Consider the following 24,089-nt stretch of genomic DNA (forward strand, 5'->3'; position numbering starts at 1 on the left):
ACCTGTAAGAAATCGAAATGACATAAGTACTCGTTCATTCAACTTTCGAACTATAACCCATGTTGAACTTGCAAAACCTACAATCAAATCTGAGATTTCTCAACGGCGATCGGGTGAAAGAGACAAATGTAGCCGTCTAGTTCCATAGACTCCCATTAATTTTGCACTCGGGCGAATGCCCCCAGTGGAACTCTGGTGGAACTACAACCAAAATTCGATACAATAGGACTTAATAGGTAGTGGCCAGGCTCTCCGTAGACGGGCTCTGGTTGCATATTGCTTCTCCGTGTTCACAAGTTTCAGTCCTTTCAATATAAAAGTCTTCTCTACTGACTGACTCACTCATAAAGACAATCTTTGCCACCATCTCATGGTGAAATAATGTAACTTCTGTTCCTGTTCACGGTCAGGGACTATTCTTTCCAGCTGAAGGAAGCCTTTGTGATTTTACTTCATGAAAGTTGCATTGATATATATTTTTTAGCTTTCATTTTTGCATCGTGTGGTAACTCTGCTTCGTGTCATGCCTAACAACTCCCTTTAGCTGTGACTTATTTACGATACAGCACAGCCACTCGTACCTTATTGCTTACATGCTATGTGCTTTGAGACATGAGGTAATTTAAAGGTGACATATTATGCCGCTTTTCACAAGATGTAATATAAATCTATGGTGCCCCCAGAATGTGTCTGGGAAATTACAGCTGAAAATACAACCCAGATCATTGATTAGAGCTTGTCAAAGTTTCCCCTTTTTGGGTGTGAGCCAAAACGCGCTGTTTGTGTGTGTGTGTCCCTCTAAATGCAAAAGAGCTGCTGCTCCCCGCCCCCCGTTCAGAAGACGGATGATCCTTTACGCGAGCTTCGGATACTCCGTCAATAACAAAACACGCAAATTTCAGTCAAATTTCAGAAATAAGTAGCGGAGTGCAGCCTTACGGAGAGACTCAGGAAGAGGTTGCAACTTTTAGACTTAACCTGGACGTTTCTGAATGGTTAGTGGATACAGTTATGTAGTTGTTGTGGAGTTACATTGATTCACCTCATCGACTTGAATGTGGCATCATGTTTAACTTTTTTTGGTCAAATAGTGCTCTGTGCAGCCAACGACAGAAGAGTTTGCATGCTTTGCTCAAACTTTTGCCATTGCGTTAGAACTGGTTACACTTTTGTCGCTAGCGAAAACCAAATGGCGGCGCCGTGTGTGGAAACATGCAGATTAAAGGGATACTTCACCGCTGGAAAGATGAATGTGTATTTAAATTGGGTCATGTATGTAGTAGAAATGTGAAATTATTTTAGAAGTTGGTACCTTCTAGACGGAGAAAAGTCAGAAAATGTATTTTTGGCTCATGTGGATGAAAGACAACTCCCAGAATACACTTTCTTCACTGCCCTACGAGGCCACGCCTACCAGTTACAGAGGCCAGTATCGGAAGAGTTGATACAAAAAGGTTACTAGTTGACTCGAAACTGAAAAGACGCCGTTTTATCGTAAATTTCCGTTACGAGTCTGCCCGGGCTCGTCCTCCTGACTGCCGGGCCGGTCTCGCTCCTCTGCTGCCTCGATCCTCCATCGTCCGCGGCTGTTCCTCGCAGTGTTGCGGCTCGTGCGGATTTCGGGATGTCCGCCATCCGGCTTTTGGTTTCTGCGGTCGCCATTCATTATGTTTAAATGCACACCTTTTGTTTCATTCGGACTGAATTCATTCCGATTGGTGAATCTGAATGTAGTGTTTACACGAACGGTAAACAAGTGAACGGTTGATGTGCGTTTTAGCATTGCTAAGAAAAAATAAGTGTGTAAGCATAGTCTGCAGAAAGTATTTCTACATCCCAATATGTGCGTGGAAAATTGTGCATGCATATTTCAGTGCCCGTTTTGTGCGAAGATGAAAACAGAGGTCTTTCGTTACAAGACGTGTTTGGGTCTTGGTGAGGTGATTTTTTACCTTCCTAAAGCACTAATGCCAATAAGCCATTAGGTGAGAACAGCCAAATGACACTGGAATACCAAAAACACCAACACTACAATCAAGCAATTGTCTTTGTTTTTCCACAGAAACAAAGAGAGAAGTCTTAAAATGTGAGATTTATTTGGTGAAAAACAGGGAAGAGATCCCATACATTCAATGGTTAAATCAGCACACTTTATGCAAGGCCACATTCCTTATGAGCCCCCATAAGGTGATGAGGATCCCCCCATATGGCTAGAACATTTGCCATCAGGGTGAGTTTGGTGACAGTTTTCAGCACACACTGGAGACTTGGGCGGTTCGCCGGCAGGCTTCACTGGCGGCTTGGGGTGTTCTCCGACAGGCTTCATTGGAGGCTTGGGCTGTTCGCCGACAGGCTTCATTGGAGGCTTGGGCTGTTCGGACGCAGGCTTTACTGGAGGCTTGGGCTGTTCGGACGCAGGCTTCACTGGCGGCTTGGGCAGTTCGGACGCAGGCTTTACTGGAGGCTTGGGCTGTTCGGAAGCAGGCTTCACTGGAGGCTTGGGCTGTTCGGAAGCAGGCTTCACTGGAGGCTTGGGCTGTTCGGAAGCAGGCTTCACTGGAGGCTTGGGCTGTTCGGAAGCAGGCTTCACTGGAGGCTTGGGCTGTTCGGAAGCAGGCTTCACTGGAGGCTTGGGCTGTTCGGAAGCAGGCTTCACTGGAGGCTTGGGCTGTTCACCGTTGGGCTTCACTGGAGGCTTGGGCTGTTCGCCATTGGGCTTCACTGGAGGCTTGGGCTGTTCGGAAGCAGGCTTCACTGGAGGCTTGGGCTGTTCGCCGGCAGGCTTCACGGGAGGCTTGGGCTGTTCGCCGGCAGGCTTCACTGGAGGCTTGGGCTGTTCGCTATTGGGCTTCACTGGAGGCTTGGGCTGTTCGCCGTTGGGCTTCACTGGAGGATTCGGCAGTTCGGCTGGAGGCGTCACTGGAGGATTCGGCAGCTCAGCTGGAGGCGTCGGCAGCTCGGCTGCTGGCGTCACTGGAGGATTCGGCAGCTCGGCAGCTGGCGTCTGCGGTTCGGCTGTAGGCTTCACTGTATGGATACAGATAATCCGCTTTAATCCAGTCTCAGATATACAGCATAAAACACAAATTGCAAGTTTCTTATTTTAAGTATTAATCGTAATTATCCATCCGGTGCTGGTTCGGCTGAATACTTTTGACACATAGAACGGTAAAGCAATAAAATCAAACAAGATAAACTGAAATAAAGCCGACCCAAACACTAATATAATAACATATCACATACCTGTATATGGAGCCATACACTGATGTCCACATCCATTGCTGCAGCATTTCTCATTGTTCGGACAGTCACTGTCATAGTAACACAACTCGGCACACATTCCTGCTCCAGACTTTGTGCTTGGACACACCCCTGGCTTTGCTATTATACAGACACATGACAGAGAAACCACATCACTGAATACTGAATGTCTCATTCACCACTTAAAAAATGTAAGTTGTCAAAGATGATCAGATTAGTTTTGACAGGAATATTCAGTCTTTCTAGCCTGGCCAGCCAGACTTACATCAAGATGTTTAGTCTGGACACTCTCCATAGACTAGGCTTACTCCGAGAGGCGGGATAAACGGCTGTCTCTCAAAATCCCTCTGCACGCAATAGGATAGCGCTACAACCAATCAGAGCAACGAAGAAGGTGACGTTTTCCCACCAGCGGAGCTAATTGGTATATTAAACTTTTTCCGTATCCAGTCGGCAAAACTCCGAACACATCTTCCTTTTTTAAAAATGATTTAAGTGCCGTTTTTTGCTCTTTTCTTAAAGAGAAACTTAACTCCAAGTCCTCCAGAGTCGCAGCCAAAGCCGATTCGAAAGACTGCTGTTCGACAGCTGCTGCCGCCATTCTTTGTTTACAAGTGCCTATGCCAGCCGTCGCAACTCTGTCGTCATATGTTAAGCCCGCCCCGCATGCTCTATACACGACGTGATTGGCCTGACCCAATCTGGGTTTTTGCTGCTAGAATGTGTATTGAGAGTTGCTAGACTGGCCCTGGCTGCAAAATACATTTTGCTGCCGCTAGGGGCGTCTAGATTTCTAGGCTACAGTCTTTCTACTTCGTAGTTTGACGTTTAGTTCAAAGTGTTACTTGCGGTTTCTTTGCAATTGTGAAATTTACTAGCAATTTCTGAGTGAACACTTGTTTATACACCATTTTTTCAGTCTTTCTTTTGGAATATCTTTAGCATCCATCAATAATTAAACTCACTGAAAACAGGCGGCACACACGCAGTCCCACAGGGAAATTGACAGCATTTGTGTCCTCCAGAGCAGTCTCTATCACGAAGACATCCTCGACGGGACGGCACGACGGTCAGCATCGCCGGACACTGACCGGACACTACAGAAGAGGATTCAAGAGGATAGTTAGGGGAGACCAGGAAGTGCTGTATAGCTTGTTTCAGCATTTGCAAGTCAGGGGTTTTGCAATACGTGCCACAAACTTTAATATAATATTCACATTTATCAGCTTCAAATCAAAGTAGCTTAGACATCTACCATTTCTCACTAAACTGCGTCAATTAGTTTCAAAGACTGAGAGTGCCGTTACAACCTATAGTTGGGCGAGTAATAGTGCAATGCTGATAGAAAACATGCACACCAGTAAATATGTGGTTTATACATTTACTGGTGTGTAACTAAGTGTACGTCTTCAAAAATTGTTATGCCATCCCCATGACCTCCCTCATTTCAAGCATTTTATTAGGCTACACAACACAAGAAAAGTTATAGCTCCCCATGTTAGAGGCTATTGAAGGCCTAAATAGTTGTTCAAATAGGGAAAACAAAACATGAAGCAGAAGTTTAAACTCAGGATTGATGTCTATGTGGTAACAATTGTGTAACCATATAGCATTAGTTGTCTTGATTTACAGTAAACTAAAATACTACATTAGTGATTGTATGGGTTTTACTTGTACAATGAAATAAATGCATAAACTTATGACAGGTTTGCATAATTAAAGCTTGCTTATTATTGAAACTAAACCACCATACGAAGTTAAACTTCCGCTGGACGTCTGTACTTTTGTAAACCAATGTGCTGAGATGGGTCCAAGTCATATTTTGTAAGGCACTTTCTTCGGGCTGTGCAATGAAGCTAAAAGATCTTCTCACCTACGACTCCAGCGTCTGTTGTGCTCAAACATGCAGACAGACACAATAAAACAGCACTAAACAAGCAGTACACTCGAGCTGTCATCCTCATGACCTACGATCTCACAATCAACTCTGCTAGAAGATGTGCTGAATTAGTGAGTCAGGAGGGGCGAACAGGAAGGAACACAAAACTACAATGAAAAACTGTGTCGCTGCATCAAAACATCTGCTAAATCCCACAACAAACACTGTAAAAAGGGTTTAAAGAGCTTCTTGAAAACAAGTTTTTATAGATCCAAGGAGGTCTAGGTAACTCCAACCCTGATGAATCTCACCTGCCTGTAGCTTTCTAGTAGCCTAATCTTGAAGACCTTGATCAGCTTGTTCAGGTGTGTTTGATTAGGGTTGGATGTCGTAATAATTACAGTAATTAGGAGATGATTGAGCGTTTGCCAAAAGAATCTGTAGTGGTCAGGTGGTACAGCGGTCAAGTGGTACAAGTCGGAGTAGTACCAAAAGTTTTAACCGTAATAAAAAAATCTGTTTGAATGTCCTCTGCGATATCTTGTCCTTTTAACAGTTAAGGGGTTCTCCAGTGCCCTGACGCACTAGTCATTTTTCAGTTGCATCAGAGAATGTCTAATATGGGGAGAACTGCCACTCTCAGTAAACTTCCGGCTTCTGAACTGGTTGCAGTTCCACTCTGGTTCCATATGAGGGCGCTCACAGGACGAGTGCAGAATGAATGGAGGTCTATGGAGCTATACCCCTCAAAATCCACTTTTCTCGGGATATAATTTTTTGTCTAGTAATTTGAATGTTGTTTTCGAAAGGAGATGCAAAGAAATTACACATTGCTGGGTGTTCGATTTTTTAGAGTCACTTATTTGCTTTAAAAAGTATTTTAAAATGTCAATGACGTCATACACCTCGTACGACCAGAGATACTGCTTTATGGCAATCCTTCAGTCACTGTGGTGCTTTCACGCTTTGCAATTTCTTTTCTCTCAAGGCATCGACAACACACCTGACACAGGTAAATACACGTGCTAGAAGAGTTTTTGCTAGAAGAAATTCTGGTCCCGCTTCGGATGCCACGATACCATCAAGCGGTATCTCTGGTCGTAATCAGTCCTTCACTGACCAATCAGCGTTCATAAGCAGAATGCTAGCGTGTTATGGGCAACAACAACTCAACCTGTAAGAAATCGAAATGACATAAGTACTCGTTCATTCAACTTTCGAACTATAACCCATGTTGAACTTGCAAAACCTACAATCAAATCTGAGATTTCTCAACGGCGATCGGGTGAAAGAGACAAATGTAGCCGTCTAGTTCCATAGACTCCCATTAATTTTGCACTCGGGCGAATGCCCCCAGTGGAACTCTGGTGGAACTACAACCAAAATTCGATACAATAGGACTTAATAGGTAGTGGCCAGGCTCTCCGTAGACGGGCTCTGGTTGCATATTGCTTCTCCGTGTTCACAAGTTTCAGTCCTTTCAATATAAAAGTCTTCTCTACTGACTGACTCACTCATAAAGACAATCTTTGCCACCATCTCATGGTGAAATAATGTAACTTCTGTTCCTGTTCACGGTCAGGGACTATTCTTTCCAGCTGAAGGAAGCCTTTGTGATTTTACTTCATGAAAGTTGCATTGATATATATTTTTTAGCTTTCATTTTTGCATCGTGTGGTAACTCTGCTTCGTGTCATGCCTAACAACTCCCTTTAGCTGTGACTTATTTACGATACAGCACAGCCACTCGTACCTTATTGCTTACATGCTATGTGCTTTGAGACATGAGGTAATTTAAAGGTGACATATTATGCCGCTTTTCACAAGATGTAATATAAATCTATGGTGCCCCCAGAATGTGTCTGGGAAATTACAGCTGAAAATACAACCCAGATCATTGATTAGAGCTTGTCAAAGTTTCCCCTTTTTGGGTGTGAGCCAAAACGCGCTGTTTGTGTGTGTGTGTCCCTCTAAATGCAAAAGAGCTGCTGCTCCCCGCCCCCCGTTCAGAAGACGGATGATCCTTTACGCGAGCTTCGGATACTCCGTCAATAACAAAACACGCAAATTTCAGTCAAATTTCAGAAATAAGTAGCGGAGTGCAGCCTTACGGAGAGACTCAGGAAGAGGTTGCAACTTTTAGACTTAACCTGGACGTTTCTGAATGGTTAGTGGATACAGTTATGTAGTTGTTGTGGAGTTACATTGATTCACCTCATCGACTTGAATGTGGCATCATGTTTAACTTTTTTTGGTCAAATAGTGCTCTGTGCAGCCAACGACAGAAGAGTTTGCATGCTTTGCTCAAACTTTTGCCATTGCGTTAGAACTGGTTACACTTTTGTCGCTAGCGAAAACCAAATGGCGGCGCCGTGTGTGGAAACATGCAGATTAAAGGGATACTTCACCGCTGGAAAGATGAATGTGTATTTTAAAATTGGGTCATGTATGTAGTAGAAATGTGAAATTATTTTAGAAGTTGGTACCTTCTAGACGGAGAAAAGTCAGAAAATGTATTTTTGGCTCATGTGGATGAAAGACAACTCCCAGAATACACTTTCTTCACTGCCCTACGAGGCCACGCCTACCAGTTACAGAGGCCAGTATCGGAAGAGTTGATACAAAAAGGTTACTAGTTGACTCGAAACTGAAAAGACGCCGTTTTATCGTAAATTTCCGTTACGAGTCTGCCCGGGCTCGTCCTCCTGACTGCCGGGCCGGTCTCGCTCCTCTGCTGCCTCGATCCTCCATCGTCCGCGGCTGTTCCTCGCAGTGTTGCGGCTCGTGCGGATTTCGGGATGTCCGCCATCCGGCTTTTGGTTTCTGCGGTCGCCATTCATTATGTTTAAATGCACACCTTTTGTTTCATTCGGACTGAATTCATTCCGATTGGTGAATCTGAATGTAGTGTTTACACGAACGGTAAACAAGTGAACGGTTGATGTGCGTTTTAGCATTGCTAAGAAAAAATAAGTGTGTAAGCATAGTCTGCGGAAAGTATTTCTACATCCCAATATGTGCGTGGAAAATTGTGCATGCATATTTCAGTGCCCGTTTTGTGCGAAGATGAAAACAGAGGTCTTTCGTTACAAGACGTGTTTGGGTCTTGGTGAGGTGATTTTTTACCTTCCTAAAGCACTAATGCCAATAAGCCATTAGGTGAGAACAGCCAAATGACACTGGAATACCAAAAACACCAACACTACAATCAAGCAATTGTCTTTGTTTTTCCACAGAAACAAAGAGAGAAGTCTTAAAATGTGAGATTTATTTGGTGAAAAACAGGGAAGAGATCCCATACATTCAATGGTTAAATCAGCACACTTTATGCAAGGCCACATTCCTTATGAGCCCCCATAAGGTGATGAGGATCCCCCCATATGGCTAGAACATTTGCCATCAGGGTGAGTTTGGTGACAGTTTTCAGCACACACTGGAGACTTGGGCGGTTCGCCGGCAGGCTTCACTGGCGGCTTGGGGTGTTCTCCGACAGGCTTCATTGGAGGCTTGGGCTGTTCGCCGACAGGCTTCATTGGAGGCTTGGGCTGTTCGGACGCAGGCTTCACTGGCGGCTTGGGCAGTTCGGACGCAGGCTTTACTGGAGGCTTGGGCTGTTCGGAAGCAGGCTTCACTGGAGGCTTGGGCTGTTCGGAAGCAGGCTTCACTGGAGGCTTGGGCTGTTCGGAAGCAGGCTTCACTGGAGGCTTGGGCTGTTCGGAAGCAGGCTTCACTGGAGGCTTGGGCTGTTCGGAAGCAGGCTTCACTGGAGGCTTGGGCTTCACTGGAGGCTTGGGCTGTTCGCCATTGGGCTTCACTGGAGGCTTGGGCTGTTCGGAAGCAGGCTTCACTGGAGGCTTGGGCTGTTCGCCGGCAGGCTTCACGGGAGGCTTGGGCTGTTCGCCGGCAGGCTTCACTGGAGGCTTGGGCTGTTCGCTATTGGGCTTCACTGGAGGCTTGGGCTGTTCGCCGTTGGGCTTCACTGGAGGCTTGGGCTGTTCGCCGTTGGGCTTCACTGGATGCTTGGGCTGTTCGCCTGCAGGCTTTACTGGAGGCTTTGGCTGTTCGCCGGCAGGCTTTACTGGAGGCTTGGGCTGTCCGCCGGCAGGCTTCACTGGAGGCTTGGGCTGTTCGATGACAGGAGTCAATGTAGGATTCAGCGGTTCAGATCCAGGCGTCACTGGAGGACTCGGCAGTTCAGCTGCAGGCGTCTCTGGAGGATTCGGCAGTTCGGCTGCAGGCGTCACTGGAGGATTCGGCAGTTCGGCTGGAGGCGTCACTGGAGGATTCGGCAGCTCAGCTGGAGGCGTCGGCAGCTCGGCTGCTGGCGTCACTGGAGGATTCGGCAGCTCGGCAGCTGGCGTCTGCGGTTCGGCTGTAGGCTTCACTGTATGGATACAGATAATCCGCTTTAATCCAGTCTCAGATATACAGCATAAAACACAAATTGCAAGTTTCTTATTTTAAGTATTAATCGTAATTATCCATCCGGTGCTGGTTCGGCTGAATACTTTTGACACATAGAACGGTAAAGCAATAAAATCAAACAAGATAAACTGAAATAAAGCCGACCCAAACACTAATATAATAACATATCACATACCTGTATATGGAGCCATACACTGATGTCCACATCCATTGCTGCAGCATTTCTCATTGTTCGGACAGTCACTGTCATAGTAACACAACTCGGCACACATTCCTGCTCCAGACTTTGTGCTTGGACACACCCCTGGCTTTGCTATTATACAGACACATGACAGAGAAACCACATCACTGAATACTGAATGTCTCATTCACCACTTAAAAAATGTAAGTTGTCAAAGATGATCAGATTAGTTTTGACAGGAATATTCAGTCTTTCTACTTCGTAGTTTGACGTTTAGTTCAAAGTGTTACTTGCGGTTTCTTTGCAATTGTGAAATTTACTAGCAATTTCTGAGTGAACACTTGTTTATACACCATTTTTTCAGTCTTTCTTTTGGAATATCTTTAGCATCCATCAATAATTAAACTCACTGAAAACAGGCGGCACACACGCAGTCCCACAGGGAAATTGACAGCATTTGTGTCCTCCAGAGCAGTCTCTATCACGAAGACATCCTCGACGGGACGGCACGACGGTCAGCATCGCCGGACACTGACCGGACACTACAGAAGAGGATTCAAGAGGATAGTTAGGGGAGACCAGGAAGTGCTGTATAGCTTGTTTCAGCATTTGCAAGTCAGGGGTTTTGCAATACGTGCCACAAACTTTAATATAATATTCACATTTATCAGCTTCAAATCAAAGTAGCTTAGACATCTACCATTTCTCACTAAACTGCGTCAATTAGTTTCAAAGACTGAGAGTGCCGTTACAACCTATAGTTGGGCGAGTAATAGTGCAATGCTGATAGAAAACATGCACACCAGTAAATATGTGGTTTATACATTTACTGGTGTGTAACTAAGTGTACGTCTTCAAAAATTGTTATGCCATCCCCATGACCTCCCTCATTTCAAGCATTTTATTAGGCTACACAACACAAGAAAAGTTATAGCTCCCCATGTTAGAGGCTATTGAAGGCCTAAATAGTTGTTCAAATAGGGAAAACAAAACATGAAGCAGAAGTTTAAACTCAGGATTGATGTCTATGTGGTAACAATTGTGTAACCATATAGCATTAGTTGTCTTGATTTACAGTAAACTAAAATACTACATTAGTGATTGTATGGGTTTTACTTGTACAATGAAATAAATGCATAAACTTATGACAGGTTTGCATAATTAAAGCTTGCTTATTATTGAAACTAAACCACCATACGAAGTTAAACTTCCGCTGGACGTCTGTACTTTTGTAAACCAATGTGCTGAGATGGGTCCAAGTCATATTTTGTAAGGCACTTTCTTCGGGCTGTGCAATGAAGCTAAAAGATCTTCTCACCTACGACTCCAGCGTCTGTTGTGCTCAAACATGCAGACAGACACAATAAAACAGCACTAAACAAGCAGTACACTCGAGCTGTCATCCTCATGACCTACGATCTCACAATCAACTCTGCTAGAAGATGTGCTGAATTAGTGAGTCAGGAGGGGCGAACAGGAAGGAACACAAAACTACAATGAAAAACTGTGTCGCTGCATCAAAACATCTGCTAAATCCCACAACAAACACTGTAAAAAGGGTTTAAAGAGCTTCTTGAAAACAAGTTTTTATAGATCCAAGGAGGTCTAGGTAACTCCAACCCTGATGAATCTCACCTGCCTGTAGCTTTCTAGTAGCCTAATCTTGAAGACCTTGATCAGCTTGTTCAGGTGTGTTTGATTAGGGTTGGATGTCGTAATAATTACAGTAATTAGGAGATGATTGAGCGTTTGCCAAAAGAATCTGTAGTGGTCAGGTGGTACAGCGGTCAAGTGGTACAAGTCGGAGTAGTACCAAAAGTTTTAACCGTAATAAAAAAATCTGTTTGAATGTCCTCTGCGATATCTTGTCCTTTTAACAGTTAAGGGGTTCTCCAGTGCCCTGACGCACTAGTCATTTTTCAGTTGCATCAGAGAATGTCTAATATGGGGAGAACTGCCACTCTCAGTAAACTTCCGGCTTCTGAACTGGTTGCAGTTCCACTCTGGTTCCATATGAGGGCGCTCACAGGACGAGTGCAGAATGAATGGAGGTCTATGGAGCTATACCCCTCAAAATCCACTTTTCTCGGGATATAATTTTTTGTCTAGTAATTTGAATGTTGTTTTCGAAAGGAGATGCAAAGAAATTACACATTGCTGGGTGTTCGATTTTTTAGAGTCACTTATTTGCTTTAAAAAGTATTTTAAAATGTCAATGACGTCATACACCTCGTACGACCAGAGATACTGCTTTATGGCAATCCTTCAGTCACTGTGGTGCTTTCACGCTTTGCAATTTCTTTTCTCTCAAGGCATCGACAACACACCTGACACAGGTAAATACACGTGCTAGAAGAGTTTTTGCTAGAAGAAATTCTGGTCCCGCTTCGGATGCCACGATACCATCAAGCGGTATCTCTGGTCGTAATCAGTCCTTCACTGACCAATCAGCGTTCATAAGCAGAATGCTAGCGTGTTATGGGCAACAACAACTCAACCTGTAAGAAATCGAAATGACATAAGTACTCGTTCATTCAACTTTCGAACTATAACCCATGTTGAACTTGCAAAACCTACAATCAAATCTGAGATTTCTCAACGGCGATCGGGTGAAAGAGACAAATGTAGCCGTCTAGTTCCATAGACTCCCATTAATTTTGCACTCGGGCGAATGCCCCCAGTGGAACTCTGGTGGAACTACAACCAAAATTCGATACAATAGGACTTAATAGGTAGTGGCCAGGCTCTCCGTAGACGGGCTCTGGTTGCATATTGCTTCTCCGTGTTCACAAGTTTCAGTCCTTTCAATATAAAAGTCTTCTCTACTGACTGACTCACTCATAAAGACAATCTTTGCCACCATCTCATGGTGAAATAATGTAACTTCTGTTCCTGTTCACGGTCAGGGACTATTCTTTCCAGCTGAAGGAAGCCTTTGTGATTTTACTTCATGAAAGTTGCATTGATATATATTTTTTAGCTTTCATTTTTGCATCGTGTGGTAACTCTGCTTCGTGTCATGCCTAACAACTCCCTTTAGCTGTGACTTATTTACGATACAGCACAGCCACTCGTACCTTATTGCTTACATGCTATGTGCTTTGAGACATGAGGTAATTTAAAGGTGACATATTATGCCGCTTTTCACAAGATGTAATATAAATCTATGGTGCCCCCAGAATGTGTCTGGGAAATTACAGCTGAAAATACAACCCAGATCATTGATTAGAGCTTGTCAAAGTTTCCCCTTTTTGGGTGTGAGCCAAAACGCGCTGTTTGTGTGTGTGTGTCCCTCTAAATGCAAAAGAGCTGCTGCTCCCCGCCCCCCGTTCAGAAGACGGATGATCCTTTACGCGAGCTTCGGATACTCCGTCAATAACAAAACACGCAAATTTCAGTCAAATTTCAGAAATAAGTAGCGGAGTGCAGCCTTACGGAGAGACTCAGGAAGAGGTTGCAACTTTTAGACTTAACCTGGACGTTTCTGAATGGTTAGTGGATACAGTTATGTAGTTGTTGTGGAGTTACATTGATTCACCTCATCGACTTGAATGTGGCATCATGTTTAACTTTTTTTGGTCAAATAGTGCTCTGTGCAGCCAACGACAGAAGAGTTTGCATGCTTTGCTCAAACTTTTGCCATTGCGTTAGAACTGGTTACACTTTTGTCGCTAGCGAAAACCAAATGGCGGCGCCGTGTGTGGAAACATGCAGATTAAAGGGATACTTCACCGCTGGAAAGATGAATGTGTATTTTAAAATTGGGTCATGTATGTAGTAGAAATGTGAAATTATTTTAGAAGTTGGTACCTTCTAGACGGAGAAAAGTCAGAAAATGTATTTTTGGCTCATGTGGATGAAAGACAACTCCCAGAATACACTTTCTTCACTGCCCTACGAGGCCACGCCTACCAGTTACAGAGGCCAGTATCGGAAGAGTTGATACAAAAAGGTTACTAGTTGACTCGAAACTGAAAAGACGCCGTTTTATCGTAAATTTCCGTTACGAGTCTGCCCGGGCTCGTCCTCCTGACTGCCGGGCCGGTCTCGCTCCTCTGCTGCCTCGATCCTCCATCGTCCGCGGCTGTTCCTCGCAGTGTTGCGGCTCGTGCGGATTTCGGGATGTCCGCCATCCGGCTTTTGGTTTCTGCGGTCGCCATTCATTATGTTTAAATGCACACCTTTTGTTTCATTCGGACTGAATTCATTCCGATTGGTGAATCTGAATGTAGTGTTTACACGAACGGTAAACAAGTGAACGGTTGATGTGCGTTTTAGCATTGCTAAGAAAAAATAAGTGTGTAAGCATAGTCTGCGGAAAGTATTTCTACATCCCAATATGTGCGTGGAAAATTGTGCATGCATATTTCAGTGCCCGTTTTGTGCGAAGATGAAAACAGAGGTCTTTCGTTACAAGACGTGTTTGGGTCTTGGTGAGGTGATTTTTTACCTTCCTAAAGCACTAATGCCAATAAGCCATTAGGTGAGAACAGCCAAATGACACTGGAATACCAAAAACACCAACACTACAATCAAGCAATTGTCTTTGTTTTTCCACAGAAACAAAGAGAGAAGTCTTAAAATGTGAGATTTATTTGGTGAAAAACAGGGAAGAGATCCCATACATTCAATGGTTAAATCAGCACACTTTATGCAAGGCCACATTCCTTATGAGCCCCCATAAGGTGATGAGGATCCCCCCATATGGCTAGAACATTTGCCATCAGGGTGAGTTTGGTGACAGTTTTCAGCACACACTGGAGACTTGGGCGGTTCGCCGGCAGGCTTCACTGGCGGTTTGGGGTGTTCTCCGACAGGCTTCATTGGAGGCTTGGGCTGTTCGCCGACAGGCTTCATTGGAGGCTTGGGCTGTTCGGACGCAGGCTTCACTGGCGGCTTGGGCAGTTCGGACGCAGGCTTTACTGGAGGCTTGGGCTGTTCGGAAGCAGGCTTCACTGGAGGCTTGGGCTGTTCGGAAGCAGGCTTCACTGGAGGCTTGGGCTGTTCGGAAGCAGGCTTCACTGGAGGCTTGGGCTGTTCGGAAGCAGGCTTCACTGGAGGCTTGGGCTGTTCGGAAGCAGGCTTCACTGGAGGCTTGGGCTGTTCACCGTTGGGCTTCACTGGAGGCTTGGGCTGTTCGCCATTGGGCTTCACTGGAGGCTTGGGCTGTTCGGAACCAGGCTTCACTGGAGGCTTGGGCTGTTCGCCGGCAGGCTTCACGGGAGGCTTGGGCTGTTCGCCGGCAGGCTTCACTGGAGGCTTGGGCTGTTCACCGTTGGGCTTCACTGGAGGCTTGGGCTGTTCGCTATTGGGCTTCACTGGAGGCTTGGGCTGTTCGCCGTTGGGCTTCACTGGAGGCTTGGGCTGTTCACCGTTGGGCTTCACTGGATGCTTGGGCTGTTCGCCTGCAGGCTTTACTGGAGGCTTTGGCTGTTCGCCGGCAGGCTTTACTGGAGGCTTGGGCTGTCCGCCGGCAGGCTTCACTGGAGGCTTGGGCTGTTCGATGGCAGGAGTCAATGTAGGATTCAGCGGTTCAGATCCAGGCGTCACTGGAGGACTCGGCAGTTCAGCTGCAGGCGTCTCTGGAGGATTCGGCAGTTCGGCTGCAGGCGTCACTGGAGGATTCGGCAGTTCGGCTGGAGGCGTCACTGGAGGATTCGGCAGCTCAGCTGGAGGCGTCGGCAGCTCGGCTGCTGGCGTCACTGGAGGATTCGGCAGCTCGGCAGCTGGCGTCTGCGGTTCGGCTGTAGGCTTCACTGTATGGATACAGATAATCCGCTTTAATCCAGTCTCAGATATACAGCATAAAACACAAATTGCAAGTTTCTTATTTTAAGTATTAATCGTAATTATCCATCCGGTGCTGGTTCGGCTGAATACTTTTGACACATAGAACGGTAAAGCAATAAAATCAAACAAGATAAACTGAAATAAAGCCGACCCAAACACTAATATAATAACATATCACATACCTGTATATGGAGCCATACACTGATGTCCACATCCATTGCTGCAGCATTTCTCATTGTTCGGACAGTCACTGTCATAGTAACACAACTCGGCACACATTCCTGCTCCAGACTTTGTGCTTGGACACACCCCTGGCTTTGCTATTATACAGACACATGACAGAGAAACCACATCACTGAATACTGAATGTCTCATTCACCACTTAAAAAATGTAAGTTGTCAAAGATGATCAGATTAGTTTTGACAGGAATATTCAGTCTTTCTACTTCGTAGTTTGACATTTAGTTCAAAGTGTTACTTGCGGTTTCTTTGCAATTGTGAAATTTACTAGCAATTTCTGAGTGAACACTTGTTTATACACCATTTTTTCAGTCTTTCTTTTGGAATATCTTTAGCATCCATCAATAATTAAACTCACTGAAAACAGGCGGCACACACGCAGTCCCACAGGGAAATTGACAGCATTTGTGTCCTCCAGAGCAGTCTCTATCACGAAGACATCCTCGACGGGACGGTACGACGGTCAGCATCGCCGGACACTGACCGGACACTACAGAAGAGGATTCAAGAGGATAGTTAGGGGAGACCAGGAAGTGCTGTATAGCTTGTTTCAGCATTTGCAAGTCAGGGGTTTTGCAATACGTGCCACAAACTTTAATATAATATTCACATTTATCAGCTTCAAATCAAAGTAGCTTAGACATCTACCATTTCTCACTAAACTGCGTCAATTAGTTTCAAAGACTGAGAGTGCCGTTACAACCTATAGTTGGGCGAGTAATAGTGCAATGCTGATAGAAAACATGCACACCAGTAAATATGTGGTTTATACATTTACTGGTGTGTAACTAAGTGTACGTCTTCAAAAATTGTTATGCCATCCCCATGACCTCCCTCATTTCAAGCATTTTATTAGGCTACACAACACAAGAAAAGTTATAGCTCCCCATGTTAGAGGCTATTGAAGGCCTAAATAGTTGTTCAAATAGGGAAAACAAAACATGAAGCAGAAGTTTAAACTCAGGATTGATGTCTATGTGGTAACAATTGTGTAACCATATAGCATTAGTTGTCTTGATTTACAGTAAACTAAAATACTACATTAGTGATTGTATGGGTTTTACTTGTACAATGAAATAAATGCATAAACTTATGACAGGTTTGCATAATTAAAGCTTGCTTATTATTGAAACTAAACCACCATACGAAGTTAAACTTCCGCTGGACGTCTGTACTTTTGTAAACCAATGTGCTGAGATGGGTCCAAGTCATATTTTGTAAGGCACTTTCTTCGGGCTGTGCAATGAAGCTAAAAGATCTTCTCACCTACGACTCCAGCGTCTGTTGTGCTCAAACATGCAGACAGACACAATAAAACAGCACTAAACAAGCAGCACACTCGAGCTGTCATCCTCATGACCTACGATCTCACAATCAACTCTGCTAGAAGATGTGCTGAATTAGTGAGTCAGGAGGGGCGAACAGGAAGGAACACAAAACTACAATGAAAAACTGTGTCGCTGCATCAAAACATCTGCTAAATCCCACAACAAACACTGTAAAAAGGGTTTAAAGAGCTTCTTGAAAACAAGTTTTTATAGATCCAAGGAGGTCTAGGTAACTCCAACCCTGATGAATCTCACCTGCCTGTAGCTTTCTAGTAGCCTAATCTTGAAGACCTTGATCAGCTTGTTCAGGTGTGTTTGATTAGGGTTGGATGTCGTAATAATTACAGTAATTAGGAGATGATTGAGCGTTTGCCAAAAGAATCTGTAGTGGTCAGGTGGTACAGCGGTCAAGTGGTACAAGTCGGAGTAGTACCAAAAGTTTTAACCGTAATAAAAAAATCTGTTTGAATGTCCTCTGCGATATCTTGTCCTTTTAACAGTTAAGGGGTTCTCCAGTGCCCTGACGCACTAGTCATTTTTCAGTTGCATCAGAGAATGTCTAATATGGGGAGAACTGCCACTCTCAGTAAACTTCCGGCTTCTGAACTGGTTGCAGTTCCACTCTGGTTCCATATGAGGGCGCTCACAGGACGAGTGCAGAATGAATGGAGGTCTATGGAGCTATACCCCTCAAAATCCACTTTTCTCGGGATATAATTTTTTGTCTAGTAATTTGAATGTTGTTTTCGAAAGGAGATGCAAAGAAATTACACATTGCTGGGTGTTCGATTTTTTAGAGTCACTTATTTGCTTTAAAAAGTATTTTAAAATGTCAATGACGTCATACACCTCGTACGACCAGAGATACTGCTTTATGGCAATCCTTCAGTCACTGTGGTGCTTTCACGCTTTGCAATTTCTTTTCTCTCAAGGCATCGACAACACACCTGACACAGGTAAATACACGTGCTAGAAGAGTTTTTGCTAGAAGAAATTCTGGTCCCGCTTCGGATGCCACGATACCATCAAGCGGTATCTCTGGTCGTAATCAGTCCTTCACTGACCAATCAGCGTTCATAAGCAGAATGCTAGCGTGTTATGGGCAACAACAACTCAACCTGTAAGAAATCGAAATGACATAAGTACTCGTTCATTCAACTTTCGAACTATAACCCATGTTGAACTTGCAAAACCTACAATCAAATCTGAGATTTCTCAACGGCGATCGGGTGAAAGAGACAAATGTAGCCGTCTAGTTCCATAGACTCCCATTAATTTTGCACTCGGGCGAATGCCCCCAGTGGAACTCTGGTGGAACTACAACCAAAATTCGATACAATAGGACTTAATAGGTAGTGGCCAGGCTCTCCGTAGACGGGCTCTGGTTGCATATTGCTTCTCCGTGTTCACAAGTTTCAGTCCTTTCAATATAAAAGTCTTCTCTACTGACTGACTCACTCATAAAGACAATCTTTGCCACCATCTCATGGTGAAATAATGTAACTTCTGTTCCTGTTCACGGTCAGGGACTATTCTTTCCAGCTGAAGGAAGCCTTTGTGATTTTACTTCATGAAAGTTGCATTGATATATATTTTTTAGCTTTCATTTTTGCATCGTGTGGTAACTCTGCTTCGTGTCATGCCTAACAACTCCCTTTAGCTGTGACTTATTTACGATACAGCACAGCCACTCGTACCTTATTGCTTACATGCTATGTGCTTTGAGACATGAGGTAATTTAAAGGTGACATATTATGCCGCTTTTCACAAGATGTAATATAAATCTATGGTGCCCCCAGAATGTGTCTGGGAAATTACAGCTGAAAATACAACCCAGATCATTGATTAGAGCTTGTCAAAGTTTCCCCTTTTTGGGTGTGAGCCAAAACGCGCTGTTTGTGTGTGTGTGTCCCTCTAAATGCAAAAGAGCTGCTGCTCCCCGCCCCCCGTTCAGAAGACGGATGATCCTTTACACGAGCTTCGGATACTCCGTCAATAACAAAACACGCAAATTTCAGTCAAATTTCAGAAATAAGTAGCGGAGTGCAGCCTTACGGAGAGACTCAGGAATAGGTTGCAACTTTTAGACTTAACCTGGACGTTTCTGAATGGTTAGTGGATACAGTTATGTAGTTGTTGTGGAGTTACATTGATTCACCTCATCGACTTGAATGTGGCATCATGTTTAACTTTTTTTGGTCAAATAGTGCTCTGTGCAGCCAACGACAGAAGAGTTTGCATGCTTTGCTCAAACTTTTGCCATTGCGTTAGAACTGGTTACACTTTTGTCGCTAGCGAAAACCAAATGGCGGCGCCGTGTGTGGAAACATGCAGATTAAAGGGATACTTCACCGCTGGAAAGATGAATGTGTATTTAAATTGGGTCATGTATGTAGTAGAAATGTGAAATTATTTTAGAAGTTGGTACCTTCTAGACGGAGAAAAGTCAGAAAATGTATTTTTGGCTCATGTGGATGAAAGACAACTCCCAGAATACACTTTCTTCACTGCCCTACGAGGCCACGCCTACCAGTTACAGAGGCCAGTATCGGAAGAGTTGATACAAAAAGGTTACTAGTTGACTCGAAACTGAAAAGACGCCGTTTTATCGTAAATTTCCGTTACGAGTCTGCCCGGGCTCGTCCTCCTGACTGCCGGGCCGGTGTCGCTCCTCTGCTGCCTCGATCCTCCATCGTCTGCGGCTGTTCCTCGCAGTGTTGCGGCTCGTGCGGATTTCGGGATGTCCGCCATCCGGCTTTTGGTTTCTGCGGTCGCCATTCATTATGTTTAAATGCACACCTTTTGTTTCATTCGGACTGAATTCATTCCGATTGGTGAATCTGAATGTAGTGTTTACACGAACGGTAAACAAGTGAACGGTTGATGTGCGTTTTAGCATTGCTAAGAAAAAATAAGTGTGTAAGCATAGTCTGCGGAAAGTATTTCTACATCCCAATATGTGCGTGGAAAATTGTGCATGCATATTTCAGTGCCCGTTTTGTGCGAAGATGAAAACAGAGGTCTTTCGTTACAAGACGTGTTTGGGTCTTGGTGAGGTGATTTTTTACCTTCCTAAAGCACTAATGCCAATAAGCCATTAGGTGAGAACAGCCAAATGACACTGGAATACCAAAAACACCAACACTACAATCAAGCAATTGTCTTTGTTTTTCCACAGAAACAAAGAGAGAAGTCTTAAAATGTGAGATTTATTTGGTGAAAAACAGGGAAGAGATCCCATACATTCAATGGTTAAATCAGCACACTTTATGCAAGGCCACATTCCTTATGAGCCCCCATAAGGTGATGAGGATCCCCCCATATGGCTAGAACATTTGCCATCAGGGTGAGTTTGGTGACAGTTTTCAGCACACACTGGAGACTTGGGCGGTTCGCCGGCAGGCTTCACTGGCGGCTTGGGGTGTTCTCCGACAGGCTTCATTGGAGGCTTGGGCTGTTCGCCGACAGGCTTCATTGGAGGCTTGGGCTGTTCGGACGCAGGCTTCACTGGCGGCTTGGGCAGTTCGGACGCAGGCTTTACTGGAGGCTTGGGCTGTTCGGAAGCAGGCTTCACTGGAGGCTTGGGCTGTTCGGAAGCAGGCTTCACTGGAGGCTTGGGCTGTTCGGAAGCAGGCTTCACTGGAGGCTTGGGCTGTTCGGAAGCAGGCTTCACTGGAGGCTTGGGCTGTTCGGAAGCAGGCTTCACTGGAGGCTTGGGCTTCACTGGAGGCTTGGGCTGTTCGCCATTGGGCTTCACTGGAGGCTTGGGCTGTTCGGAAGCAGGCTTCACTGGAGGCTTGGGCTGTTCGCCGGCAGGCTTCACGGGAGGCTTGGGCTGTTCGCCGGCAGGCTTCACTGGAGGCTTGGGCTGTTCGCTATTGGGCTTCACTGGAGGCTTGGGCTGTTCGCCGTTGGGCTTCACTGGAGGCTTGGGCTGTTCGCCGTTGGGCTTCACTGGAGGCTTGGGCTGTTCGCCTGCAGGCTTTACTGGAGGCTTTGGCTGTTCGCCGGCAGGCTTTACTGGAGGCTTGGGCTGTCCGCCGGCAGGCTTCACTGGAGGCTTGGGCTGTTCGATGGCAGGAGTCAATGTAGGATTCAGCGGTTCAGATCCAGGCGTCACTGGAGGACTCGGCAGTTCAGCTGCAGGCGTCTCTGGAGGATTCGGCAGTTCGGCTGCAGGCGTCACTGGAGGATTCGGCAGTTCGGCTGGAGGCGTCACTGGAGGATTCGGCAGCTCAGCTGGAGGCGTCGGCAGCTCGGCTGCTGGCGTCACTGGAGGATTCGGCAGCTCGGCAGCTGGCGTCTGCGGTTCGGCTGTAGGCTTCACTGTATGGATACAGATAATCCGCTTTAATCCAGTCTCAGATATACAGCATAAAACACAAATTGCAAGTTTCTTATTTTAAGTATTAATCGTAATTATCCATCCGGTGCTGGTTCGGCTGAATACTTTTGACACATAGAACGGTAAAGCAATAAAATCAAACAAGATAAACTGAAATAAAGCCGACCCAAACACTAATATAATAACATATCACATACCTGTATATGGAGCCATACACTGATGTCCACATCCATTGCTGCAGCATTTCTCATTGTTCGGACAGTCACTGTCATAGTAACACAACTCGGCACACATTCCTGCTCCAGACTTTGTGCTTGGACACACCCCTGGCTTTGCTATTATACAGACACATGACAGAGAAACCACATCACTGAATACTGAATGTCTCATTCACCACTTAAAAAATGTAAGTTGTCAAAGATGATCAGATTAGTTTTGACAGGAATATTCAGTCTTTCTACTTCGTAGTTTGACGTTTAGTTCAAAGTGTTACTTGCGGTTTCTTTGCAATTGTGAAATTTACTAGCAATTTCTGAGTGAACACTTGTTTATACACCATTTTTTCAGTCTTTCTTTTGGAATATCTTTAGCATCCATCAATAATTAAACTCACTGAAAACAGGCGGCACACACGCAGTCCCACAGGGAAATTGACAGCATTTGTGTCCTCCAGAGCAGTCTCTATCACGAAGACATCCTCGACGGGACGGCACGACGGTCAGCATCGCCGGACACTGACCGGACACTACAGAAGAGGATTCAAGAGGATAGTTAGGGGAGACCAGGAAGTGCTGTATAGCTTGTTTCAGCATTTGCAAGTCAGGGGTTTTGCAATACGTGCCACAAACTTTAATATAATATTCACATTTATCAGCTTCAAATCAAAGTAGCTTAGACATCTACCATTTATCACTAAACTGCGTCAATTAGTTTCAAAGACTGAGAGTGCCGTTACAACCTATAGTTGGGCGAGTAATAGTGCAATGCTGATAGAAAACATGCACACCAGTAAATATGTGGTTTATACATTTACTGGTGTGTAACTAAGTGTACGTCTTCAAAAATTGTTATGCCATCCCCATGACCTCCCTCATTTCAAGCATTTTATTAGGCTACACAACACAAGAAAAGTTATAGCTCCCCATGTTAGAGGCTATTGAAGGCCTAAATAGTTGTTCAAATAGGGAAAACAAAACATGAAGCAGAAGTTTAAACTCAGGATTGATGTCTATGTGGTAACAATTGTGTAACCATATAGCATTAGTTGTCTTGATTTACAGTAAACTAAAATACTACATTAGTGATTGTATGGGTTTTACTTGTACAATGAAATAAATGCATAAACTTATGACAGGTTTGCATAATTAAAGCTTGCTTATTATTGAAACTAAACCACCATACGAAGTTAAACTTCCGCTGGACGTCTGTACTTTTGTAAACCAATGTGCTGAGATGGGTCCAAGTCATATTTTGTAAGGCACTTTCTTCGGGCTGTGCAATGAAGCTAAAAGATCTTCTCACCTACGACTCCAGCGCCTGTTGTGCTCAAACATGCAGACAGACACAATAAAACAGCACTAAACAAGCAGTACACTCGAGCTGTCATCCTCATGACCTGCGATCTCACAATCAACTCTGCTAGAAGATGTGCTGAATTAGTGAGTCAGGAGGGGCGAACAGGAAGGAACACAAAACTACAATGAAAAACTGTGTCGCTGCATCAAAACATCTGCTAAATCCCACAACAAACACTGTAAAAAGGGTTTAAAGAGCTTCTTGAAAACAAGTTTTTATAGATCCAAGGAGGTCTAGGTAACTCCAACCCTGATGAATCTCACCTGCCTGTAGCTTTCTAGTAGCCTAATCTTGAAGACCTTGATCAGCTTGTTCAGGTGTGTTTGATTAGGGTTGGATGTCGTAATAATTACAGTAATTAGGAGATGATTGAGCGTTTGCCAAAAGAATCTGTAGTGGTCAGGTGGTACAGCGGTCAAGTGGTACAAGTCGGAGTAGTACCAAAAGTTTTAACCGTAATAAAAAATCTGTTTGAATGTCCTCTGCGATATCTTGTCCTTTTAACAGTTAAGGGGTTCTCCAGTGCCCTGACGCACTAGTCATTTTTCAGTTGCATCAGAGAATGTCTAATATGGGGAGAACTGCCACTCTCAGTAAACTTCCGGCTTCTGAACTGGTTGCAGTTCCACTCTGGTTCCATATGAGGGCGCTCACAGGACGAGTGCAGAATGAATGGAGGTCTATGGAGCTATACCCCTCAAAATCCACTTTTCTCGGGATATAATTTTTTGTCTAGTAATTTGAATGTTGTTTTCGAAAGGAGATGCAAAGAAATTACACATTGCTGGGTGTTCGATTTTTTAGAGTCACTTATTTGCTTTAAAAAGTATTTTAAAATGTCAATGACGTCATACACCTCGTACGACCAGAGATACTGCTTTATGGCAATCCTTCAGTCACTGTGGTGCTTTCACGCTTTGCAATTTCTTTTCTCTCAAGGCATCGACAACACACCTGACACAGGTAAATACACGTGCTAGAAGAGTTTTTGCTAGAAGAAATTCTGGTCCCGCTTCGGATGCCACGATACCATCAAGCGGTATCTCTGGTCGTAATCAGTCCTTC

General features: G+C 44.6%; 4 protein-coding genes across 10 annotated transcripts; all 4 read right to left on the bottom strand.

The window, feature by feature from the left end:
- Positions 1–1,849: 1,849 nt before the first annotated feature.
- On the bottom strand, positions 1,850–5,485 carry LOC307004853 (uncharacterized protein). Of its 4 annotated transcripts, none has more exons than XM_079624374.1 (4): positions 5,135–5,459; positions 4,227–4,358; positions 3,244–3,381; positions 1,850–3,027 (listed from the first exon to the last, which is right to left on the bottom strand). In XM_079624374.1, the coding sequence occupies exons 1-4, from the start codon at positions 5,223–5,225 to the stop codon at positions 2,171–2,173; spliced, it is 1,218 nt and encodes a 405-aa protein (XP_079480500.1). In that variant the 5' UTR covers positions 5,226–5,459; the 3' UTR covers positions 1,850–2,170. The 4 variants fall into 4 exon arrangements, with proteins under 4 accessions (XP_079480500.1, XP_079480503.1, XP_079480502.1 ...); XM_079624377.1 differs by having other exon boundaries at positions 2,074–3,027; positions 5,452–5,485; XM_079624376.1 differs by having other exon boundaries at positions 2,074–3,027; positions 5,241–5,456.
- Positions 5,486–8,241: 2,756 nt separating this feature from the next.
- Positions 8,242–11,439, bottom strand: LOC307004869 (uncharacterized protein). Of its 4 annotated transcripts, none has more exons than XM_079624419.1 (4): positions 11,065–11,389; positions 10,157–10,288; positions 9,741–9,878; positions 8,242–9,524 (listed from the first exon to the last, which is right to left on the bottom strand). In XM_079624419.1, exons 1-4 carry the CDS (start codon positions 11,153–11,155, stop codon positions 8,485–8,487), a joined length of 1,401 nt encoding a protein of 466 aa, XP_079480545.1. In that variant the 5' UTR covers positions 11,156–11,389; the 3' UTR covers positions 8,242–8,484. The 4 variants fall into 4 exon arrangements, with proteins under 4 accessions (XP_079480545.1, XP_079480546.1, XP_079480548.1 ...); XM_079624420.1 differs by having other exon boundaries at positions 8,388–9,524; positions 11,382–11,439; XM_079624422.1 differs by having other exon boundaries at positions 8,388–9,524; positions 11,163–11,387.
- Positions 11,440–14,217: 2,778 nt separating this feature from the next.
- Positions 14,218–17,364, bottom strand: LOC306996975 (uncharacterized protein). The gene is made up of 4 exons (XM_079609962.1): positions 17,043–17,364; positions 16,135–16,266; positions 15,719–15,856; positions 14,218–15,502 (listed from the first exon to the last, which is right to left on the bottom strand). Exons 1-4 carry the CDS (start codon positions 17,131–17,133, stop codon positions 14,415–14,417), a joined length of 1,449 nt encoding a protein of 482 aa, XP_079466088.1. The 5' UTR covers positions 17,134–17,364; the 3' UTR covers positions 14,218–14,414.
- Positions 17,365–20,069: 2,705 nt separating this feature from the next.
- Positions 20,070–23,292, bottom strand: LOC307005171 (uncharacterized protein). Its single transcript, XM_079625057.1, has 4 exons — positions 22,971–23,292; positions 22,063–22,194; positions 21,647–21,784; positions 20,070–21,430 (listed from the first exon to the last, which is right to left on the bottom strand). The coding sequence occupies exons 1-4, from the start codon at positions 23,059–23,061 to the stop codon at positions 20,391–20,393; spliced, it is 1,401 nt and encodes a 466-aa protein (XP_079481183.1). The 5' UTR covers positions 23,062–23,292; the 3' UTR covers positions 20,070–20,390.
- Between the last annotated feature and the right edge of the window lie 797 nt (positions 23,293–24,089).

The sequence above is a fragment of the Phoxinus phoxinus genome, assembly GCF_949152265.1.
Source record: "Phoxinus phoxinus genome assembly, chromosome: 1".
Classification (NCBI taxonomy): Eukaryota; Metazoa; Chordata; class Actinopteri; order Cypriniformes; family Leuciscidae; genus Phoxinus; species Phoxinus phoxinus.